We start from the raw sequence: 24,523 nt of genomic DNA, 5'->3' as shown, positions 1-24,523 counted from the left end.
AAGTCACCGCAAAGCACTCTAAAACTACCCCAAAGAGTAACAAGTACCCCTGATGTAGATGAATATGGAACAGTAAAACCACACTGTGTAGATATTAACATACGGTTGTACACAAATAACATACCACTTACAGTACACTGTAACAAACACCAGAAAAAATCCTAAAAAGTAATAATTAATAAATATTCCCCTATGTGCTGTAAAATGTTCACTAGATTGGTCTCTGTAATGTATATTGGTGGCCACTAGTAAGTTACTTTTGTTGAATAATATAAATAACACTCTCATTGTTGCTGAAATAATGTAGTAGGACAACACATATATCCACTACACTACACTGTCAAGTTTAATTTCAAAGCATTGAGCAAGACGAGATTACGATCTACTTGTCTATGCCACCAGTAGCTCTTAAACAATAAGTAATCACACATGAAATACTATATACGTCAACATTTCTATATTATAACACCATTTATATTCAGCATGTTTATTCTACATATGCTCAGTTTTGATTTGTTATCAAAAGCTATTGTTTTCTTCCACTATGCACTAATATTATTGTAATGTTCTTTACACTGTCTCATCTCACCTATATATGTTGAAATTTGATGATTTAATGGTTTAAGGCAGTGGTTCCAAAACTGTGTGCAGTGCACCCTGGGGTGCCTCGGGACACTTGCAGGGGTGTCCCAGGATGGTGGTCTAGCACCAAATCAAATTATTTATGGTCAATGTAATGTAAATATGTGGACAAACAGAAGTGCAAACCTGTCCACCTCCACATAACGGAACCTAAGGATGACAGGTAAGCACAATTTACTTCACTTTACTAATTTACTACATTTTTACTGAATTTCTAAATAGCAAACATTTGGCTTATGGGTGCCATGAAAACAATTCTGATACTCTAGGGCGTCATGATTCAAAAAAGTTTGGGAACCACTGGTTTAAGGCAATAGATAAGCTCAACTTATATTAGTGGTTATTAAAGTATGACCAAAGCCATGTCTAAAGTTAGACCCTCATTGTTAAGATCAATGTAAAAAAATTTAAATTATTACTTGAAAAAATAAGAATGAACATTTTAACAATATACAACTTATAATAGTGATGAGGCCAAACCAGCTATGTTATGAGGCTACTGAACAAGGGCTCAGGGCCTCCAATGTGAAACACAAAAGTGACCAAATAATTTTTAAAGTGGATTTTCTTTGTTTGAGAAGTTAGTGCAGTGGTTGGGCCCAGTCTTGAGTCTTTTCAGAGCCTAGAATTGCCCTTGGGTAAATAAATGGAACTTGGGCCCTGGAGCCAGTGCTCTCTGCTCTGCCTGGATTCCGTTTTAGAAGCTGCACATCGAAGCAACACAGAACCATTAGCTCAACACACACAAACACAGGGTTAGAAACTGAATCAGTCTCTGTCAGCCATAATTTAAAAAAAGTGTCTTTACCTTCCTATCCTCTACTTTAAGGATAGAGCAATCCCCCGGAGTATAATCCCAAATCTTTTTTGGAGGCTGATGGAAAGCAGAGGAGGGAATAAGGAAATGGAAAGAGAGAGAGAGAGAAAAGATATCACAAAGAGTATGGATTTTAGAGTGCCACACAAGTAGAGGCATTGTATCTACACCAAGAGGAAAAGTACAAAGAGGAAAACAAGCGTAAGCATGTCCCATACCATTCTCCAAGGCTAAGCAGTCATGCAAAGAATTGTAACACATTATAAAAGAGGAAGCCCTAACATGCTAAGGCAAGTCACTGCCTGAACACAGGTGAGGTCATTAGACCATTGACTTGTCACCTATATTCAAGAAGGAATATTGTAACCTGTTAGGGTTAGCCAGCGACCACAGAGTAATTTAACTCAAAGCATCAGCTAAGAAATACACCGTAGAAAGGACAGAAGCTTGCATAATGTTGGTACCCCCGGGAAAGGACAAAAAAGTGCTCTCTGTTAATGTGATTCAAGGCCATGGGTACATACCACATTTACAAATGGCTGAAATTCCATGATGGCAATGTAGGACAATGAGACAAAGGTTCAGCCATAGAATGCTAACAGTCATTATAAAATATTTGACAAATATAATGAAACTGCCATTTTAAAAATATTAGTGTAAAACATTAGTTGGTGAGTGTTGGTCACACTTAGTAGCCATTTTGAAAGCAGAACCAATATTCACAAGAATGCAGCCTCTCAATTCACATTCCAGCTTATTCATGCAATAGGAACCAGTGATAACACTGATCAATGGTACGATTTATGAGGCACTATTTCATCATTACATAATAGGCTACATTCTTAGAATAATTGGTTCATCCTGCAAAATGGCTGCCTCTAGTGTATAGGCAACAGTTCCATCACATAATATTATTTGCTCATGTTCTCTTCAGCTCTGAGACCTCAAATTAGAAAATACTGTATACTGTACTTGGTATATATTTAATTTTCTTTAAATACCCAGTAAAACATGTAAAATACAGAAACTACTTGACCTACCAAATTAAAGTGAAACACAGACCCCAAGTATAATAAAAATGGAAGGACACATAAACTCGCTCTCAAATATGGCCATGATTTCCAATCAACTCCTTTTTATATATTGCAAAAGTCTAGATCAGAGAATGGGCATGTTTTCTTCATACTCCACTTCAGCAAAGAGTACTAACAATCCAGGAGGGAAAATCTGTAAGGCTGTCATTAGTGATGCTCTAAACACTGTTATTATGAACACTGATTTATGTAGCACAGGCATATTCTGCAGTAGCTCCTTTTAAGTGGAAAAGTGCTAAGTACTAAGGCATTTTATCCTCCTTTGCAATTTATCACAAGCCCCACCCACTATATAAGAAAAAAGAAACTCACAAAACATGCTCTTTCCAGTTAAGATGTTATTAGACAAATAATTTTGTACTACGCACGGGACAAATAAATAATCTATCATATTATACGGTTCTTGTGCAGTGTATGATATATGATAGATTGTATTTTAAACAGAATATGAAGCTCTACTATGCAGTCTAAAAGTAAACTTAGACACTAAGGGGTAAATTTACTAAAGTTTTTAGAAGTGAGTTTTAGAAGAGATGTTGCCCATAGCAACCAATCAGATTCTAGCTGTTATCTTCTAGAAGGTGCTAGTTAAATGTTAAGTAGAATCTGATTGGTTGCTATAGGCAACATCAATTTTAAAACTCACTTCTAAAAACTCTCACTTTAGTAAATTTACCCCTAAATGTTTTGGCTCATGTTCATATAACATCTTTCTGAAACAATTGACAGCGCACAATAAGTACCAAAAAACACATTTAGGTGGAGATTTAATAAGCTTGGAGAGAGATAAAATTGTGAGCGATAAAGCACCAACCAATCAGCTCCTGTCACATTACAGGCTGTGTTTGCTGCTCAGGTGAAACTGTAGTTAAATACACATTTTTTAGATACTCCTTGCAGATCAATCAACCATTTGTTGTTTCAGAGGAGTAGCTAATGGTACTTACAAATACTGCCTGGTTTGAGATCTATACCCTCTTAAAAAGATAATGACAAAAAAAAAAAGTAAAATTAAACTTCAGTTTAACTTTTATTTTAAGGGTTAATTACATACCCATACAAAATAGCTCATGACTACTGCTGCATGGGTGCATGTAAACTAGAAATACTGTAGAAGATTTCCACAAGCTAACTGCTGTTGAAAGAAAAGAGGTTTACGCTCTCCCTCTTCCCTTTAGATGAAAGCTAATCTCTACTCTGACACGCATCAACAGCAGGTTGAATCGGGGCCCTCATTCCCTCCACAGACCCTATCCTAAATTCTCAGCACCAATTAGGCTTTGGTTCTTATTTGTTTTTCATTTCTATGCCCTGCCTTAATTCTTAGTTGGGATTTTACACCACAACAATCACAAGAATGTTGGAGCAGTTGGCAAAGCGGATGTACAGTATGCAGATGTTACACACATTCATTAAGTGATATGTACAACCTATATTGGAGATAGCCCACACCCTATGCACAGTGGAGCCTTGAAAAACAAAACAAAGCAATGGATTGATGTTGAAAGAGATAAAGAAAGCAAAGAAAGGGACAGCAGAATCTCAAATTGAAAGTTTATTGAAACCACTAGAATAATACTGTACTGAACAGTGTCAAAATCAAGTCTCCAACATACCCCGACGCATTTCACCCATGGTGCTTAGTCATAAGGGGGTACATTTACTAAAGTGCGGGTTTTTAGACGTGTAGATGTTGCCCATAGCACCAATCAGAATCTACTTAACATCTATCTAGAACATACTAGAAGATAATAGCTAGAATCTGATTGGTTGCCATGGGCAAAATCTCCACTTCTAAAAACCCGCACTTTAGTAAATAATATATACCCCATGAACTTGCAAAGTCCACAATAGTTCATCTTTTGTATAACACTTTTGTATTTCTTTTCACATTACTAGTTTGTCATGTGCCAGCTTTTCTAGAAAGGTGTTTGAAATGTATATATTATGCACATCAACTCTTAAATAAAACCAAAGCCCCTGAGTTGAACCTGTTTTTACATAATTACCTCAACATTATATATGTAGGTTACTGCATATCCTTTTAATGGACGCAGATTGACAATACCATATTGCCAGTTTGTGCCAGGGGTGCAAACATCTACAGTTTGGAGGGGGGGGGGGTCTTTTATACAATACAGAGGATAAATAAGATTTTTTTTATTGTGGCTTATCACAGCAATAATAAAACACTTGACAGTGCGATTTAACAATATAAATTATTACCAGGGCAACTGAAAAATACTTAGCAGACTTAGCAATACTGACACAGGGCGGCAAGGGATAACTTACCACTTTAATAGGCCAGCCTTCGCAGATGTGTTAATGCATGGGTCAGTTTGGTACTGAAAGCTCAGATTTAAGCTGTTAGTTAGATTAAATTTATTTAAAGGCAATAGCATAGTAGGTATTGCTGTGGTTTCAAGTAAACGTGTTGAATATCAATAGCATGTGTTATTATCACTGGTGGTAAGAGTTTGATGTATAGGGCAAAACAAAAAAAACGTATTGCCCTTTGAAAAAAAAGCCCTATAATCTTTCCCAATTAACATTAGGGCAACTAGTTAAGAGAAATGTTACCACAATAAATTGGACGATGGGAACAAGAGGTCTCGTAAATGGTATGACAACAAATAGTATGGTATGGTATGACAACAACTCTGCTACCATCAATATAAGTATTCTGATATTTACCATACTCATACAGAAGAGTGTAAACCTTGTGATTTTCTTTAACTTTTACAACCCAGTGATACTCTAAAAAAAAATTTGTTAAATGAAAATCATAAAAATTTCTATATTTTTTTATAATAAATTATAGAATTCAGAACAGGGGTCTTTGTACCATCCACTGTTGTAAAGCACACAGCACACTGCGTAGTTATAGTTATATTATGTGCGGCTACAGCAAAGCACAAAGTAGCTGAGAACAGATCTATCCTACTTACCGGTTTCCCAAATTCCAATTCCGAAAAGAATTTATACCAAGGTTCATTCTTTAAATCTATCTCTTCTGGACTTTTATCCCGAGTCTACAGAGTTCATGACAGGGGAATGGAAGGAAGAAGGAGAAGAAGATTATGAAAAAGAAGACGGAAGAGGGACTGTTACAGATGCAGATTTTCCAAGTGTGCCTTTCCACTGCCAGAACTGCAAACCGAAAGGAGAGATTTATTATCTGTTACAGTGAGTATACAGGCATACTGTATTCTGCATCTCTAACAGGACAAATGGATATCCAAGAACCAGAGCTCCCAACACGGTCAGGCAGTTGGATGAAACAAAAGGCAGAGATATACCAGAGACATTTCAGTAAGACACGAAAATACAAGGGGTAAAGTGACAGTATAAACAGTATAGACATGTTGAAGGTCACACAAAAGGAGCAATGCAGACAACACAGAACAAAGTGTGAGACTTTATTTTTGTCTTAGATTATTGTAAATCTTTATACTGTATATATATCACCTGCCATGGGATGCCAGACTATGCCATAAATACTGGTATAAATGGCATTACGTGTACTAATTTATCTGCCAAATCAGAGAGTAAAATACTCAGCTTTTAATGTTAACTACGATATACTGCAGAACACTCACAAGTGTATTGATGTGCAGGGGTGTGACGTGGTAACCAGGCCACATGGGAAAATATGGGGGTAGTCAGCAATACATGCCCATCTGCATAGGAGGACCCCGTTGTACACTTCTAAAAGTGTGTGGGGCCCGAGGAACTTCTGCAGTGAAACCCAAGTGCTGGCTCCAAAGCAGAGAAGAGGACCCCTGGATGGACCAGCTACACCTGGCCCCTCTCACTGTCGGGCCCCATAGGAGCTGCATAGGCAGCTCTGGCAATACTGAAAAGCAGTAATCATATATGACATATACCTCACATACTGTATATAAATCAGGATGGCGTCTGTGCACCCACAGACAAAGCACAAATGGTGAGAGGTAATCTAATAATAATAATCCACAGAAAAGTGCAATATCCAGTGAGATTGTAGCACTATATTGTGTTATACTATCACTATATAATGTTTACTAAAACTAGAATATCTGAATCTTATACAGGTGTGTGGAAAGTCTTTGTTGTACATGTTTAACTCAAGAACAAGCTACTGCGGGATCCTTCTGCATCGGTATTTACGAAATAAAATAATCTTACTAAGGTTATGTTTGCCCTTCGGTGACCAACAAACTACACTTCTAGAACTGCACATCATGCTGTAAGTGTGTTGTACAACAGTCCAGCATCACAGTCACACCTGCTTCAGTTGAAGAGCTTAAGGCTGTCTAATGATCTGTTAAAATTAATTACTATATGTGGAAGTTATACTTTGGGGCATTGAGACTAGTCATTTTTGTAACTCAATGAGAAAGGCACTTCCAGATGTATGTAGTAAGATACATAACAATACTGTAATTAATCTTGGTCCAGAGCTGGAGGTTGGGATTCTAGTGAAACAGTCAGCCATTCAATGTACTGAGAATTCGGTGCCAATCCCAATAACGAGTGATCCCAAGCACAGCATATATTGATATATATCTCCTGCGTCTCATTTCATAGTATTATTACTGTACCAGTAGGCACATGCCTATAAGCAATATAAAATTGCGTTCTCCTTTTCAGCAGTAATAGAAATCAAGTTGTGCATTTATTTATTTTGCTTGCTATACATTTTGTGAACTAAAATTTGTTATTTCTAAATATTTTTTTTTTCATGCAACACTAAATAAAATTTATATTGACATCAAATACTAATTATAGTTACTAAGGGTGCCACCTAGAGCGAAGAGTGCATTATAACACTATATGATGGGAATGCTAAACAAAAGGTTTTTAACTGCACTTAGGAAATGCTAAGATTCCCTTACTCACTACTGTAGTCATGGTTACAAAACCAACTGTCAGTTTGTCAGAACTGCACAATTAATCAGAAGGACTATAAATTAATGGTTACATATTATTTATATAGTACAATAAAAGGTTCTAATTCTAGTAAGTACGGAGGTCTCTCTTTGATGTACACCTATCGTTCCTCCTCCCTTTCAAATGAAACAATTTAGACAGAATTAATTAACATCTTGCATTTAAAATGACAAACGAAGAAGCACTGCATTGTGAGCTAAGTAGAGTTTCTCGCTCATACAGGATTAAGGCAAAACAATAGGTTTGTGACTAGATAGAGCTCAAGATATATGTGAGAAAAAAAACCATGCCAAAGAACCCCTTCAGTTTCTTAGATCAGATGTGTGCGACCTGTCAGACAGGACCCTGATTACATCCTCCCGATTATCAGATGTGGAGTGAAGCTTTTGAGGTCATAGAAAAATTGCACACTCATATTTGAAGTCCCAGGTACAAATGTACAATACACTATGGGACTATGGAGTCCCAGGTACAAATGTGTAATACACTATGGGACTATGGAACTTTTAAATTCACAACCCTGCCATCACCCACTCCCCACTATCCTCTGTATATTTTTTACAGGTGAACTACAGTTACCAGCAGGCCCTTGATGTCTGAGCATGCTGGCACTTATGGTTCAAAGAGTGGCATCAAGCTGGGATAGTCTGGCTGGGACTTGTAGGCCACCTGTAAAAAAAACAATGGGGGTTATGTATCATGCAGTGAAAGGAATGGAGAAGTGGACCAGTGGAGAAGTTGACAATAGCAACCAATCAGCATCTACCTTATAGAAAGTACTTCCTCAAAGCTGATTGGTTGAACATCTCCACTGGACCACTTCTCCACTCTTATCACTTCTTGATACTTCAAGCCCAATATTATTTAACTCTTTAATTACAATTACTATCGCACCCACCACCACCACTGAACTGGTTGTCCTATTTTGTGGGGGGACCTCACTTCCCTAGGGATTCCAGTACAGGGCTGACCAGTATGGGGCTGGTTGCCATTATGGCAGGGGGACCCCACGCTGTGTGACCATCTGCTATAGCGTAAGCCCCCCTGCCTGGTTCAGCCTGGTGCTGTTATTGGAAAATAGGGGGAACCCCAAACCGTATTTTCCAATAACAGCCTGGGATCAGTAGCCCAGGGTTTTGGAACTGGGGGGGGGGGGGGGGGGGGGGGGGGGGTGTAGTAAATCTCCGGTTTCTATTATTGTCTATGTATAAACATTGATAGTTGGTCTGATGTTCTAAAGTCTGTTTTTTTTATCGTTTTGACTTTAGTAAACGGTCGCTTTGCAAAACCAATGGAACAATAACTTAAAACACAAAATCGACTTTGAGTAAATATATCCCTTGGTGTTTAATGAGCACTTGTGGTCAGGGGGGTGAGTGGAGGGTATTTGCAGAGGATGCAGACATATGGAGCAGGAAGAGTAAGAAAAATTATGCTACAACGCAAACACCTCTGAACGCACATAGGGCCTGATTCAGAGCCGGACGCTCTGACAGAGCGCTCGCTCTGAATCAGGGATGGCCCTCTGGTTTTGCAGAACGGCCTCCTGGCCGAGCGGCCATGATGATGGTCGCGATGGTCAAGACCATCGCGACCATCGGGCTTGCGACGAGACCCTTGTGGTAGGGTCTCGTTGCCGCAAGCCCAAGAGTGCTTTTGGCTCAAACAGAGCTGAAAGCACTCCCACTGACATCACTTGTGATGTCAGTGGGGCCAGCCCCAGACGGTAGGCGTTCCCATGGGAACGCCTCCGTCTGGGCAGCCACGCCCCTGACCCACCCACCAAAGGGGGCGTGCTGTCACTCAACATCGACAGCACGCCCCCTTTGGTACGAGACCCAGAGCGACAGTTTGCCCGTCACTATCCGGGTCTCGTGCATGCGCACTGGGCCACCAACGACCCACTTGCGAGTGCATAGCGCTCGCGAGCGGGTCTGAATCAGGCCCATAGGCTAGTATTTTTATTTTGATGCCAGTGGGTAATAACTATTTGGCTGAGAGATCTGTTTTGCTGTTTCAACAAAAGTAAAAAAACAGCAGGTGTGGCTGCCGACCATGTTGTGCTGCAGTGACAAGGGAAGGACAGTGGTGTAAGAACTCAGGCTACTGTCTTTTCAAACTGAACATCCACTGTCAGCTCACAGATTGATAGGTTAGAACAACTGTACTATATGGTTATTTGTACACTAAATGGCAGCAGAAAGAAAGAATTGAATTCACACATCCACTATAATCTCCATCTTACAAGTAGTTAGGTTATAAATATTAATATGGTTCTTTTTCTGCCAGAAAGAATGTTAATGAAAATGCCCCACCCAAATGAAAAACATAGACTTAGCGTTGAGCTCATTATTTTACTATAAATGACAGCACATTACATGGGATGTTGTGTTCAGCCAATCTGGCAGGCCCTCAGAGTCCAGTTCTCTTCTGCTAAGACCAGCCCCCTCCTATTAACTAGCCATTAGCACAAGGAGGGCGGCATTACGCCATTAGAGCAGGCCATGGCCATCCTGCGGCTCACCAGCTGTCGTGAAACTACAAGTCCCAGCATGCCCTCCCACTGGTAAGGCATGCTGGGACTTGCAGTTTCACAACAGTTGGAGAGCCACAGGTTGGCCAGGCCTGCATTTCAAGGCATTACACTTTCCACAGAATCAGGGAAACACTGCACCTCATAATTACACTTTTTATAGGTTTCAGCTTCTTAACAGAGCAAGACAGATTCAGTAACATACAGACCAATATACCTGTCATTTCTGTTGTAAAATGAATTTCCTGGTACAAATCTTACATACACCAATTCCCCAGACAATTAAAACCACATTACAATCATTTGAATAATCTGATATTAATGTTCATTTCTGTCAATTTGCTGCTATGGTAACGTTACAAAGATGAACTGCTCAGAAAACTGTCAAATGTTTTGCGGCAACAGACAACTCAGAACATTAAAACCACCTTTTTCCACGTTAGTAGTTCAAGTCCTTACAGCAAACAGTGATTACAAGCAACAAAAAATATTAAAGTAAACAAAAAACAACCACAAGGAAGTTATTGTTTAGCTCTGACGCACACACATAATCCCAAAACATGAAAAACACCAAATAAAAGGAACATCGTATATAGCGAGACACATGATGATGCAGGTAACACATTGATTTCAGAAGCAAAATACAGAGCTGTAATTGACATGGCGATTACAGGACAGGACAACTCTTAAGGAATGTTATTTTTCCTCTGCATCTTGTCCTGGAGGACAGAAGTTCTTCAGTGCTGCTTCGGGAATTGCTCAAAAGCAGAAATATTTAGCCATCGACACTAATACAAAGCAAGGTTGTACTCATAGGAGCTGTAATACTTACAGTGTGTCAATCCTTGACATTGCTGCTTGTTGTTAAGTTTCACTAGGCTTTTCTGATCTCGTTGTCAGTAGCAAAACTGCATCAACCCACCCCCTGTACATGCAAGTTAGGCAAAAACAAAAAGACTCAGAGGCTGCTTTTGAATTACATTACCATCTTCTCATTGACGAGTGCAGAGGATTTCCCAGGCTGGTACTCATGAATGCTTCTTGGCTCCGCTCTGTATTTTCTGGTGTCGACCTTCTTGTCTGGGGGTTCCCAGTCAGTCCTGAGGACAAGGAGAGCAATTAACCGTGAAACCTCCCCGTTACCGGGGTAACGTGTGTTTTGGATAGAAATATGCCGCGTCCAGGGAATCTAATCCTCTGACCAGGCATTTTCATCACCAGGCAGGAAATCTGCCTAACATTGTGAGCGATTTTCCTCTGCTATTATGTGTTACAACTTTTGCGTCAGTCTCGCTGCACATAACGGAACAGAAATAGGCACCAACTAGTCCGTTTCCTACAGAACACCATCAATTTTGAACCCAGCAACACACAGTTGTATCAGTCAGATACACAGATGTTTCTTGTTGTGTTCCCCGGATACTTCATCTTGGTGAACAGCCAGGCCATCCGAGGACTGGGAGCGGTCTTACTTAACCCTTCATGTGCCTGGCCAAAAGCTATTTTGTGAGTCCTAAAGCTGCATACACACACAACGATTTTGTTACGAACGATTTTATGAATGATTTTATAAACGATTTTCTGTCAGATTTTTTAAAGTGTAATGAACGATTTTTTCGAACTGCAAACGATTTTTGCATATTCCCTTAATGAAAATCGTTCAGTTAGTCAGTCTGACTGAACTTCAAACTACAAACGTGAACGTGCATGAACGATAATCGTTCATCGTTTTAACTCAGAAAGTGAACGATTTATTCAACGATTGAACGATAAACGATATCGTTATCGATAATCGTTAAAAAAATCGTTGTGTGTGTGCGCACCTTAAGTCTTACTTTGCAGACGGATTCCTAGAATGAGATTTACATTCTGAAGCACAATACATTTTAATGCTGGTGTCACGGAGAGATGTCACCACCTAAAAGACTGCTGATCTGAAACTGCTTTATGGCCGGAAACTGGAAAAAAAAAATCCTAACTGACCTGGAAAATGCGCCTTTAGGAGACCATTATGAGAAGAAATGATGTGTCCCAGGCTATACTGGCAGAGTGACAATACGTTACATTCCCATGTGTAGAGATTCCTCTGGCAGCAGCCAGCATCAGCGTGTACTGTGTAATGAGTTCCAGCTAGTACAGTCAGCCTAAAAGATATTATTATTAATCTGCAAATTTTGGAAGGCCAACTCTCTAGCAGTACCCATCATACACAGTGAACAGTATTTGAAAAACAAAGGGCCCTATTTACTACAATCCACATTTAAATTGCGGTTGTAGTGTGATATTTTCACCTATATTCGCATTGCGAATTAAGGAAATAGTACAGGGATTTATCAGAAATCCCTAGCAGGGACAGAGCTTGCGATAAAGCTCTGTCCCTGCGAATCCCCTCTGCAGTCTTAACGAAGTGACTCTATGGTTAGTAAATGGGCAGGTATGGAGATTCTGGTATAATAAAGCCTGTATTGCACATTTGTGAGGTCACTGCACCCACATGTATGATACAAGAAGCTGTATGTGCAAAGTGTTGGGGAATCAAGAGTTACACTTTGCAGCTTGGGAGGATTTAATTTTTGTCTGTAAATAAAATGACCCCCCCCCCCTACAGGCTGTGTAGGGGTCCAGAATGGCCCTGAGTAGGAGTTTCTCATTGAGCACCTGGTGCAGCACCCGCTGCCATTATCAAAATGGTTGATATAGGAGAATGGTATTTACATAGAAATTTGACACTTGAAATATATTCTGCCCAACCCCCTCACTTACTGTACATTAAACACTTAATATTAAACTGAGGGACAAATAAGCAAGAAAAGATATATTCTAAGGCAGTGCTCATTTACTGAAGGTCATGGACCAAAATATCAAAGATATTAATAATTTAGACATAACTGCAGAGGGCAGAACAATACAATATTAGACCTCACCTTTCATGACCTGGCTTTAGCGAGGAGGAGCGAGTTGGAAGCGGTAAGGTAATAGATCTGCGCACATTCTTCTCCATTTCAATGTGGTCCATCTCACTCTTGGAACGGGGTACTGCAGCTTGTGATTTTCCTGAAAATAACAGGTTCAAATCAGGAGTCAAAGAAATGCAGCTTTGTGTATAGTAATACACTATTACATTACATTCTGGGCTTTATTTACAAAGCAGCAGCATTTGTAAGCCGCTGCTTCCCAGCAGGTTGCAGGTGAAAATATATAACGGTACCTGCAATCAGTGTAAAGCCTTTGTACATAAAGCTACCTATTGTAAAATATCATCAGTGATAATTAGAATAGCATTTCTGTTACGATCGACCGTAGTACCACTCTTCCTCCAGTGGTGGTGCTCTGCCCGTGTTGATTGCTGCAGTACCATTTCTCACCAGTGGTGCTGCACTCCTGCTGGTGTTCCTAGCACTCCATGGTTTGTCTTTCTGCAGCTGGAGGCAATTGGCTAATAAGCTGCACCTGTTTCTCTTGCTTATTACCCAGCATGTCAGATCATCATTTCTAGTTACCTGAGACTATCCAGCTCAAGCTGCTAGCAGGGGCTCTCTGATGTTCAGTTCAAGTAAAGGCCCCCATACATCAGCAATTGATTGCAGCAATCGTGCAATCTGCAATTGATTGTGTATAAAAATCTTTCCCTTTTTCAACCAATTGCAGAATTGCCACAATCGATTGAAAAAGGGAAAGATTTTTATACACAATCGATAGCAGATTGCACGATTGCTGCAATCAATTGCTGATGTATGGGGGCCTTTACCTGAATCAATTCTGTTCCTGGCTGTTCAGTGTACAGTCCATTAAAGCTTCATGCTGCCTCACAGGGTAATTGGTATGAAATACCGTCGGCCGCATGGCCGGCGGTTCGATTCCCGTCAGCGGCAGCCCGACAGCGCTGGAAATCCAGATCGTGGATAGGTAAGTATCCACTAACCTAACCTAACCCCCTAACCCTAACCCTCCTTAGGGGTGCCTAACCCTAACTTCCCCCCCAAGTGCCTAACCCTAATCCCCCCTCTAAGTGCCTAACCCTAACCACCCCCTTCCCCGCTGCCTAAACCTAAGTCCCCCGGGGGGGGGGGGTGCCTAACCCTAAGTCCCCCCCGGGGGTGCCTAACCCTAACCCTCCCTCCACCTAGCCTAACCCTAACCCTCCCGGGGGGGGTGCCTAACCCTAAGTCCCCCCCGGGAGCCCTAAACCTAACCCTCCCCCCCACCCCCCCCCCTCCTGCTACTGTCCGCTCGCGCGCCCGGCATCACTACGATCGTGATGCCGGGCGCCGGTCTCTATATCTAGACGCCCGGCATTTCACCCATGCCGGGATAAGACAGTCTGGAAGCCGGCTGCCGGTATTTAGGCAGTCGGCTTCCCGATTGCCTCCCCTCACAGGCCAGTCTGTACCTTTGCAATTCCTGCTCCTTCAGTGAGTATCTGTGGCTGTTCTCATAAGCACTTCTAGTGCTTGTCATGTTACAGGACTTTGCCTTATTGCCACGGTTTACTGCATTTCAAGTCAAATTTTCTACTTTGTATTTTACATTGCAAGCTTTCCAGTTACACAATATTGCAAGTCAAGTCTGCTAACCTGTTATCCTGTATTATAAGTTATTTCTGCTCAGTTATTAACCCCTGCCTGTAGTCTTGTGTTATTCCTAGACTTCTTATATTGAGCTGTTTGTGTTCTCATTATCTTGTGTAAACCCTGGTCTCTGACTGTTTCATTCCACTGTATCACTTCTTTTAAATAAACACTTGTAAAGGCTCATGCACACTAGACTATGTGCTGTATGAACGATATTGGTGAAAGATTTCCCTTCAACTTTCTGTAGTGCAGGACAAACAATATTGGGTGTGTACACACTGATAGATCTCTTAACAGAAATATTTCAGTGAAGTCCTGCCACATCTCTGAACAGGCAATTCTTGATGATGATATCAGATTGCCCTGCATGTATGGACAACAAAACACATCGGTAACGACCCTCGGGAGCATGCCCACCAAATGATATATCGTTGAACGATATCGTTATCTTCCATAAAATTGTCTAGTGTGTATGCGGCTTAAGAGTAATGTAAGATGTCCAAGTGAGTCCTAACTATTTCATCAATTCAGAAAAAGCCAACAGCACTGGTAAGTATATTCTGATTGTGTGTATAGATAGAAATATATATATATATATATATATATATATATATATATATATATATATAGTGCCTTGCTAAAGTATTCACCCCCTTGCCTTTTTACCTTTTTTGTTACATTACAACTTGTAAATTATTTGTATTTTTTTATCTGAATTTTAGGTGATGGATCTGAACAAAATAGTCTATTTGGTGAAGTGAAATGAGAAAAATATATATAAAAAATAATCTTCACATATGCACATGCCAATTTTCAGAATTTTATTTATAATCACCCCCTTTGCTATGAAGCCCCTCAACAGTTCTGGAGCAACCAATTACCTTCAGAAGTCACATAATTAGTGAAATTAAGTCCACCTGTGTGAAATCTAAAGCTGCATACACACCTAAAGATTTCCTGTCCAACTAGTTGATTGGTTGGAATGAAAATCTGGTAAGTATGAAAGCAAATGACAATCAGCAATTTGCTCCCAAACGCTGGAAAATGGACAAAAACTGTTTGAACAAATTGTTTAGATCAAACATTTAACAAATTTGTCTGACGGCCATTTTCATCTGTTTTCTGGCATTTAGGAGCAAATTGCTGATCATCATTTACTCCCATGCGTTACCAGATTTCCATTCCAACCAATTAACTAGTTGGTTGGACAGAAAATCTTTACGTGTGTATGCAGCTTTAGTGTCACATAATCTGTTAGTATAAACACACCTTTTCTGAAGGAACCAGAGGCTGCAACACCACTAAGCCAGAGGCATCACACCATGAAGACCAAGGAGCTCTCCAAACAAGTCAGGGACAAAGTTGTTGAGAAGTACAATTCTGGGTTGGGTTCTTAAAAATATCCAAATCTTTGATGATCCCCCGGAGCACCATCAAATCCATCATCATCAAATAGAAAGAACACGGTACCACAACAAACCTTCCAAGAGAGGGCCGCCCACCAAAACTCACAGACCGGGCAAGGAGGGCATTAATCAGAGAGGCAGCACAGAGGCCAAAGGTAACCCTGAAGGAGCTGCAGAGTTCCACAGCAGAGACTGGTGTATCTGTGCATGTGACCACAATAAGCTGTACACTCCATAGAGCCGGGCTTTATGGAAAAGTGACCAGAAAAAAGCCATTACTTAGTGTTAAAAATAAGAAGACACTATTTGAGTTTGCCAAAAGGCATGTGGACGACTCCCCAAATGTATGGAGGAAGGTGCTCTGGTCAGATGAGACTAAAATTTTATTTTTCGGCCACCAAGGAAAACGCTATGTCTGGCACAAGCCCAACATATCCAATCACCCCAAGAACACCATCCCCATAGTGAAACTGGTGGTGGCAGCATCATGCTGTGGGGATGTTTTTCAGCAGCAGGGAATGGGAAACTGATTCGAGTCGAGGGAAAGATGGATGGTGCTAAATACAGAGATATTCTTGAGCAAAACCTGTTTCAGTCTGCCTGTGATTTGAGACTGGGATGGAGGTTCACCTTCCAGCAGGACAATGACCCGAAGCATACTACTAAAGCAACACTCGAGTGGTTTAAGGGGAAACATTTAAATGTGTTGGAATGGCCTAGTTAAAACCCAGATCTCAATCCAATTGAGAATCTGTGGTCAGACTTGAAGATTGCTGTTCACAAGCGGAAACCATCCAACATGAAGGAGCTGGAGCAGTTTTGCCTTGAGGAATGGGAAAAAATCCCAGGGCAAGATTTGGCAAGCTCAGAGACCTATCCAAAGCGACTTGCAGCTGTAATTGCCGCAAAAGATGGCTCGACAAAGTACTGACTTTAGAGGGAGTGAATAGTTATGCACGCTGAAGTTTTCTGTTATGTTGTCCTAAATGTTGTTTTGATACACAATATAAAAAAAACACAACTTCACAGTTGTAGGTATGTTCTGTGAATGAAATGATGCACACCTTCAAACAATCCATTTTAATTCCAGGTTGTGAAGCAACAAAACATGAAAAAAATGCAAAGGGGTGAATACTTTTGCAAGGCACTCTGTAGAGAGAGAGAGAGAAAACTAGGGTTTTTGGAGCCCAGGTCAAATTGAAAAACAGCGGCGGATTTCAATCAGCTATAAATTGCAGAATTTGGAATAAAACTGTATATAATTTGATGGTGAAAAATAAAAATCGACAAAAACCATAATATCTGCAGTTCCTGGACATAAGGGGTAAGGTAATGACGTGATGCTTATAACTCATCCCTTGATGCCAGCAACACCTGTTGCTTCAGTATGAAATAAATCAATAGAAACACAGCGCTCCAACGTGAATGCAGCCAGACAGATCTATCAAAAGAGGTCACCACCTCTCCAATACATATCATTTCTAAACACAATAAAAAAAATCAAGGCGCGCACACACACATGTAATGGGCACTATTACAGCTTTGGCTGATACCCATCAAGATAGTGACGGAAATACTGATTTTGGTGGCAATTGGTTGGCAGCTCTGATCACTAAATGTCACTATGAAGGATAAGTGATTGAGGAAAAACTGGAATTGAATTTACATCTGGAAAGTACACAAAGTTGAGAGACTATATTATATGATCTTTATATTACCCGGAGAAAGCGCCTGGATTTTTTATTTTGTTTAGAAATTACCTGTTGCTTCAGTGTCTTCCAACCATTGGCATTCATTGATGCGAACAACAGGGGGTAATCTAACCCCTGTAACCGTCTGAATAAGTATTGTACTGCTACCCTACTGACAATTAACTTTAACTGCACTTATATATCATTTTTGCCCAGTGTGGTTCCACACTCTTCTTATAAGGGATGTGTATATGGTTTGATAAGTAATAGAATAGCACCTAGGGCTAAAGGTTTATGTGGCGTATTCACTTAAATGACAAATTGGCCAACAGACTGATCTGCTGTCCGCGTGGCTGATTTGTGATCTATACACCACTTCCCAATCAGCAGCTCGATATATCTGGCCTGACATTACAACTGGATGGGCATTTAAATTTGCCTGCCCAGTTGTGATGTCAGTGTCGGTGGTCCCAGCAGCCAGTGTACATCCAGTTGGCGGGTCACCCGTACACACATGCACCGATATATATTTCATATATATATATTTGTTGGCTGTGCTGCAGGGCTGACAAGATAGGCCTGTGAACGACGTTGTTCACAGACATTTCGGGTGTATGCACTTGAGATATATCCACAAGTCTGTACCCAGTTTAACAGATTTCCCATATTTGACAAAACAGCACCTGGACATAGTCATCAACAAACCATTTAAGTTGCAGTGAAGTGAATTCAGCTATTACATTTTGTTTATTTTGTCTTGATTGAGACATGTATTCAGTGCAGCTTTGTTTTGTATTTGTAATTGTAAATCTTTTAAAGTTTCTATAGATATTAAGCTTCTTACAAAGCACTGCATCAGATTGCCACTAGGTGGCAATGCAAATCAGCAACCCTTTGGACATGATACTGTAGGCAGTGGCGTAACTAGGGTATTTGGAGCCCAGGGCAAATTTGAAAATGGAGCCCCCCCCATGTGCGCGCCGAAAAATGGGCGTGGCCACTGAAAAATGGGGCATGTCAACATGGCACACACCCCTTTCTTGTCACTGGGAACATTTCTTTCCATTTGCACCTTAATGCAGTGCCCCTTATACAGTCCCCCCACTATGCAGTGCCCCTGTAGTGGTCCCCCTTATGCAGCCCCCCATTAGTTCCCCTTATACAGTGCCCCCAGTAGTGATCCCTCATATGCAGTGCCCCCAGTAGTTGTCCCCCTTATGCAGTGCCCCCTGTAGTGGTTCTGCCTTTTCAGTGCCCCCTGTAGTGGACCCCCCTGTGCAGTGCCCCCAGTAGTGAACCCCTTATATAGTGCCCCCAGTAGTGCTCCCAGTAGTAGTCCCTCCTATACAGTGCCCTTTATATAGTTCCCCCAGTAGGAGTCCCCCTTGATGCAGTGCCCCTTGTAGTAGTCGCCAGTAGTGGTCCCCCACAATGCAGTGCCCACAGTAGTATCCCCCCCGAAATACACACTAAAATTAAACAAAAAAAAAAAACTTACCTGTATCCACGCTCCTGCTCCCGCCGCCGTCCACACGTCCATCCTCCCGGGCCGGGCCGCTCTGCATTATGGGGGAGACGTCATGACATCACAATGTTTCTCCCAGTACCACTGTAGGAGCCTGACAGAAGCCCCGGCTCTTGCAGTGGGCGCGCAGCAGTCAATGAGAGTCTAGCTGACTCTCATTGGCTGCTGATTCACACACACATCGCTGCCGCTCGGCAGTGATGTGTGCAGCAGCAGCAGCCAATGAGAGTCTGTCTGACTCTCATTGGCTGCTGATTAACACACACATCCCCGCCAGTGCTGGCGGCGTTGTGTGTGTTATGCACAGCATGAGCCCGCCTGCCACCCTCCTCCTGGCGCAATTGGGCAAGTGCTCAGGGGGAGGGAAGGGGCTCAGCTGTGCAGCACAGGACTGGCGCTGGAAGCCTAGTGCCGGTCCTGTGTAAATGTGTAGCGCTGACTGCACTCACTGCGGTCGGCGCTACACTGGGTAACTAGGGTGGGCGGGCCGGTACTGTGGCCGGCGGCGCCCTCCCGCACCGCCGGTCCCACGGTGCCCAGGGCACGCACCCCGCTCGCCCCTGCCCTAGTTACGCCACTGACTGTAGGCCAGTGGTGTCAAACTCGGGCCCTTCAGATTTTGTGGGACTACATATCCCAGCATGCCCTGCCACAGTTTAAGCATGCCCTAGTAGCAAAACTGTGCACTGCATGCTGGGATGTGTAGTTCCACTGCAGCTGGAGGGCCTGAGTTTGACACCACTGTTGTAGGCCATATTCAATCAGCAGAGATGTGTGGTCGTCCTGTGAAGATGCATACATCTTATTACCGTGACCCAACATCGCAGATTTTCCTCTGTGTTGTATTAGGAGAAATCTGCAATGTCAGTGGCCACAAAATACTGGAGAAAAGGTGACAACGTCGTTACCCTGCGGCCATCACTACTAACTGTATTTCCTCTTATAAATTGCCAATGAGCTCCTTAACTATATAAACCTCCGAGGTTACTTCTATCTTCCATAGCTAGAGATTTAAAAATAAATTTAGGTTGGCAAAAAAATTTAAATAATGTGTTAGATTTTTTTATTTTTTTTTAAAAAGGGAAAAGTTTTTCAGGAAAGTAGTAATGGGTTAAGAACTAACAGCTGTTCTGCAACAATGGAAGTAATACCCCTTTAACATATAAATAGTTAAAAATCCCGGCTTTTACCTGGCATTTGAGTGCCGGGTCTTTTTGCCGGTTCTAGCCTGACCCCATTTTCACACAAAATTACTGGGTAAAGTACTTTTACCTTGTAATTTGCTGATCAACACAGGTATGTTTTCTGTGTGAAAGGATCAACCTGGGTCGAAATTGTCGGGTCTCCGACCCTGGTAAAAGTCAGGGTTGAAGTCCCATGAATTATGTCCCGGGTTGACCCTTTCACACAGAAAAATGACCCCAGCAAATTACTGGGTAAAAGTGCTTTACCCGGTACTTTAGTTTTCTGTGTTAAAGGGGTATAAATTAAGCCTTGAAAGTTGATGCAAACAATTCACACAGGTGTGCCAACTTCTGTTGATTACAGACCGGCAGTGAGCCCAGACCCCCTCCCCCCCAGAGGTAACAGGTAGGAGCTATCGCTGATTGTAACCCTTAAATGTGTAGGGGTTTCCTTTACAGCAATTGCAAAGAACATCACCTAACTTTTTTCTGTGGAAAGAACGTCATGGTGTCAGTGAGTACAGATGTCTACACAACTGCAAGAGACGCTGACAGGAAGAGGTCTGGCAGACCCATAATCACAACAACATCAGAAGACATGTTTCTGAGAGTCAACAGCTTGTGTGATAGGCAGCTCACAGGACAACAGCTTGTGTGATAGGCAGCTCACGGGACAACAGCTTGTGTGATAGGCAGCTCACAGGACAACAGCTTGTGTGATAGGGGGCTCATAGGACAACAGCTTGTGTGATAGGGGGCTCACAGGACATCAGCTTGTGTGATAGGCAGCTCACAGGACAACAGCTTGTATGATAGGTAGCTCACAGGACAACAGCTTGTGTGATAGGGGGCTCACAGGACAACAGTTTGTGTGATAGGCAGCTCACAGGACAACAGCTTGTGTGATAGGCAGCTCACAGGACAACAGCTTGTGTGATAGGCGGCTCACAGGACAACAGCTTGTATGATAGGCGGCTCACAGGACAACAGCTTGTGTGATAGGGGGCTCACAGGACAACAACTTGTGTGATTGGTGGTTCACAGGACAACAGCTTGTGTGACAAGCGGCTCACAGGACAACAGCTTGTGTGACAGGCGGCTCACAGGACAACAGCTTGTATGATAGGCAGCTCACAGGCCAACAGCTTGTGTGATTGGGGGCTCACAGGACAACAGCTTGTATGATAGGCGGCTCACAGGACAACAGCTTGTATGATAGGCGGCTCACAGGACAACAGCTTGTGTGATAGGTGGCTCACAGTACATCAGCTTGTGTGATAGGGGGTTCACAGGACAACAGCTTGTGTGATAGGCAGCCCACAGGACAGCAGCTTCAAGCACAGCTTAACAGTAGTGGTAGTAAGAATGTTTCAGTTTCAACTGTGAAGAGATCACTTTGAGTTGCAGTTTTGATATGTCAAGTTGCCATAAGAAAGCCATTGCTAAGATGTAAAAATAAGAAAATGAGGCTTGACTGGGCCATGAAGCACTGCCAGTGGACTGCTGAACACTGGAATAAGAGGTAATGGACCTATGATTTAAATCTTTAGTTCATCATGCATGGTTTTTGTATGCTCTTGGAAAGATCAAAAGATGGACACCAATCGTCAAACATGGAGGAGGAAGCAGAATGGTCTGGGGCTCTTTCTCTGGATACTTACTTGCAACCTGAAATAAAAGGCAATGGTGTAGCCTATAATGGGTGCAGGGTGTGCAGTGCACTCGGGTCCCTGGGTCGAGGGGGGCCAATACTGCATCCATGTTATATAATATTTACCTTTCTGAAGTCCCACAATGGTAACGCTTCACAAATTAGTGGGAAAATGGCGCTGTGGCAATTTTTCCAGCAATCTGTGTGTACGCAGTAGGAAAATCGCCCTGAAAATGGCAAATGTGCAGTAGACTATGCCACAGCACCCGAATCTACTTACTTATACCACCGGCTAGAGAGGAGGGGGCCTGGACGTAGACTGTACACCGCCCCCCCTCTCTTAAAACGCCACCCCTGCCAAAAGGGCTACCACAGCAATTTGCAGCACCATGCAATACCCTCTGGTCTATGTCTAGTTGGTCAAGGGTTTATCCTACAGCAGGATAATGACCCAAAACATACCTCCAGCTATATCAGAACTACCTTTGAGGAAAAGAAAATGGCGGTAGGCTTCAATGAATGAAATGGCAGTACATTCACCAGATTTAAACCCCATTGAGCTGGTTTGGGATGAAATGGACAGAAGGTGTGAAAGTAAAACAGCCTACAAGTGCAACACATTTCTAGGAACTCCGGCAACAGTGTTGGGAAGAACTTCCCAATCAATATAAGTGTGCCCAGTGGTTATATCTGCAAAAGGTGACTACAATCAAGAATTGAGATTACATTTTGTTAAACATGATTCTATGATTTTTCTTTTCTATCTACAATTATTTGTTTAAAGTCTTAATGTACTTACAAATTAAAATTAAATTTCAATTAATGAAACAAACTTACCATCCTCTATGTATGAATGGCGGCCATAATTTGGGTATGAATCTGAATCATCATCTAAATATGAACAAAGAGAAAAAAAAATTATAAAACATGTCTGACCAATGTGTGTGGAGGGGACAATCGTGGCAAAAGGACAGGTGGGTAAAGTCACAACTGGGGATATGTGTCAAAACAAATTGTAACAATATCATGGGACGGTTCTATTCCTGAATTGCAGAATTACATTTTGCATGCATAAGATTACCAGCCTATAAATAACATTTCAGTCAGCAGGCTTTTCATCTCTAGAACCTGGTACATTCTTGTAAATTTTTCCAACACGTACTTTCATGCAGAGCCAAGCAGCTCAACGGAGTGTTACAAAACTGTTTGAGTTTCACACATTTTTGGGGGTAACCACCCTACTGAGAGTTGACTCACTCTGCTGAAACCTTGCTTAGGAAGAAAGCAGGCATTTATATTATGTCTGGAAACTGCTATCATTATGCAGCAAGATAATATTACTGAGCATAATATAGCGTTCTATCAAATGTCTGGCTTCCATCTCACGGAACATAATGAAGACATTTATCAAATGGTATGGAACATAAAATTAGGCATTTTTTCTGCTGGAAAATAACACAGCAAAGATAATGCACAACCACAAGGGAAGATAATTGAAGCAACCAGGAATACAAACCCAGGTAATCTCTGTGGCTGCCTGTTTTTAGGGAAAAAAAAGAGCTAGCCAGTCCCCATAAGCCAGGGGTGGGAAACGTTTTTTCTGCCGAGGGCCATTTTAATATATATATAACATTATTTGCGGGCCCAATGCAAGCCATGCCCCCTTCCGCGTGACGTCACATGGGTGCAGGGCCACAATCGCCTGTGATTACAGCAATGCCCGGAGCATCCAGAGGATGCTCCAGGGAGCTGTAAGGGCAGCGGTGTGACCGTCTGAAGCATCCTAAAGAGGCCCCAGGTGGCACTGCTGCATAGATTCCGTCTGCATGGTGCCATTCTAGGCTCCCTGCTAGCCAGATGAGGCTAGCAAAAAAAAGCTCAGAGGGCCTGACCAAATGATTCCGAGGGCCTTATATGGCCCCCGGGCCTGAGGTTCCCCATCCCTGCCATAAACTAAGTATGATCACCTAAAAATGTATTCATTAAATCAAACGCTATGCTATATGCCCTCAAATACTGTAGCTCAAAAGACTTAGGAACAAACAATCCATTACATATTTGCCATAATAATAGTAAATGAAAATATACTGCAGCAGTATCTGGGCACCAGTGATTTAATATAGGACGTTATATAGTGATTACAGATGAGATGAAAGAAGGAAAAGCATCATATGCTTTGTAGATGAGAACAATGATTTATAGTATATCCTAGTAAAACCTTTAAGCCATACTCGTCTTGTATTATTTTTATTGGCTGCATCCACTTTTTGCTTATACTTTTTACGCAATAATAATAAAAAAAAACATTTTGCGTATCAGTAGTAGCCGCGCTATCATTGAATGATGGATTCTTATTAATCTAAATAATTAGTTCTCTTCTGGTTCTATATTCAGCTATTTGCATATATTTACTACCTAGTAATTGCTGTCAATTTGTGCCTTAGCCCATATTATTAGGACATAACGCGTTTCGCACT

At 41.7% G+C, this 24,523-nt stretch overlaps 1 protein-coding gene across 19 annotated transcripts in view; it reads right to left on the bottom strand.

Moving 5' to 3' along the window:
• SORBS1 (sorbin and SH3 domain containing 1) overlaps nucleotides 1-24,523 on the bottom strand; it is a 434,665-nt gene that overhangs the window by 73,332 nt on the left and 336,810 nt on the right. For 17 of the 19 annotated variants that reach the window (XM_088475931.1, XM_088475933.1, XM_088475925.1 and 14 more), the window contains 5 exons: nucleotides 22,884-22,937; nucleotides 12,943-13,072; nucleotides 11,004-11,118; nucleotides 5,502-5,585; nucleotides 1,451-1,516 (listed from right to left, as the gene is read on the bottom strand). In XM_088475931.1, the coding sequence (XP_088332057.1) occupies nucleotides 1,451-1,516; nucleotides 5,502-5,585; nucleotides 11,004-11,118; nucleotides 12,943-13,072; nucleotides 22,884-22,937 (449 nt within the window). The remainder of the gene's footprint in view (nucleotides 1-1,450; nucleotides 1,517-5,501; nucleotides 5,586-11,003; nucleotides 11,119-12,942; nucleotides 13,073-22,883; nucleotides 22,938-24,523) is intronic. The other 2 variants (XM_088475969.1, XM_088475960.1) reach the window with 2 other exon arrangements.

This window comes from Taudactylus pleione, unplaced genomic scaffold, assembly GCF_031769625.1.
Source record: "Taudactylus pleione unplaced genomic scaffold, aTauple2 ptg000016l, whole genome shotgun sequence".
Lineage (NCBI taxonomy): Eukaryota > Metazoa > Chordata > Amphibia > Anura > Myobatrachidae > Taudactylus > Taudactylus pleione.
This window is presented reverse-complemented; position numbering and strand designations above follow the sequence as displayed.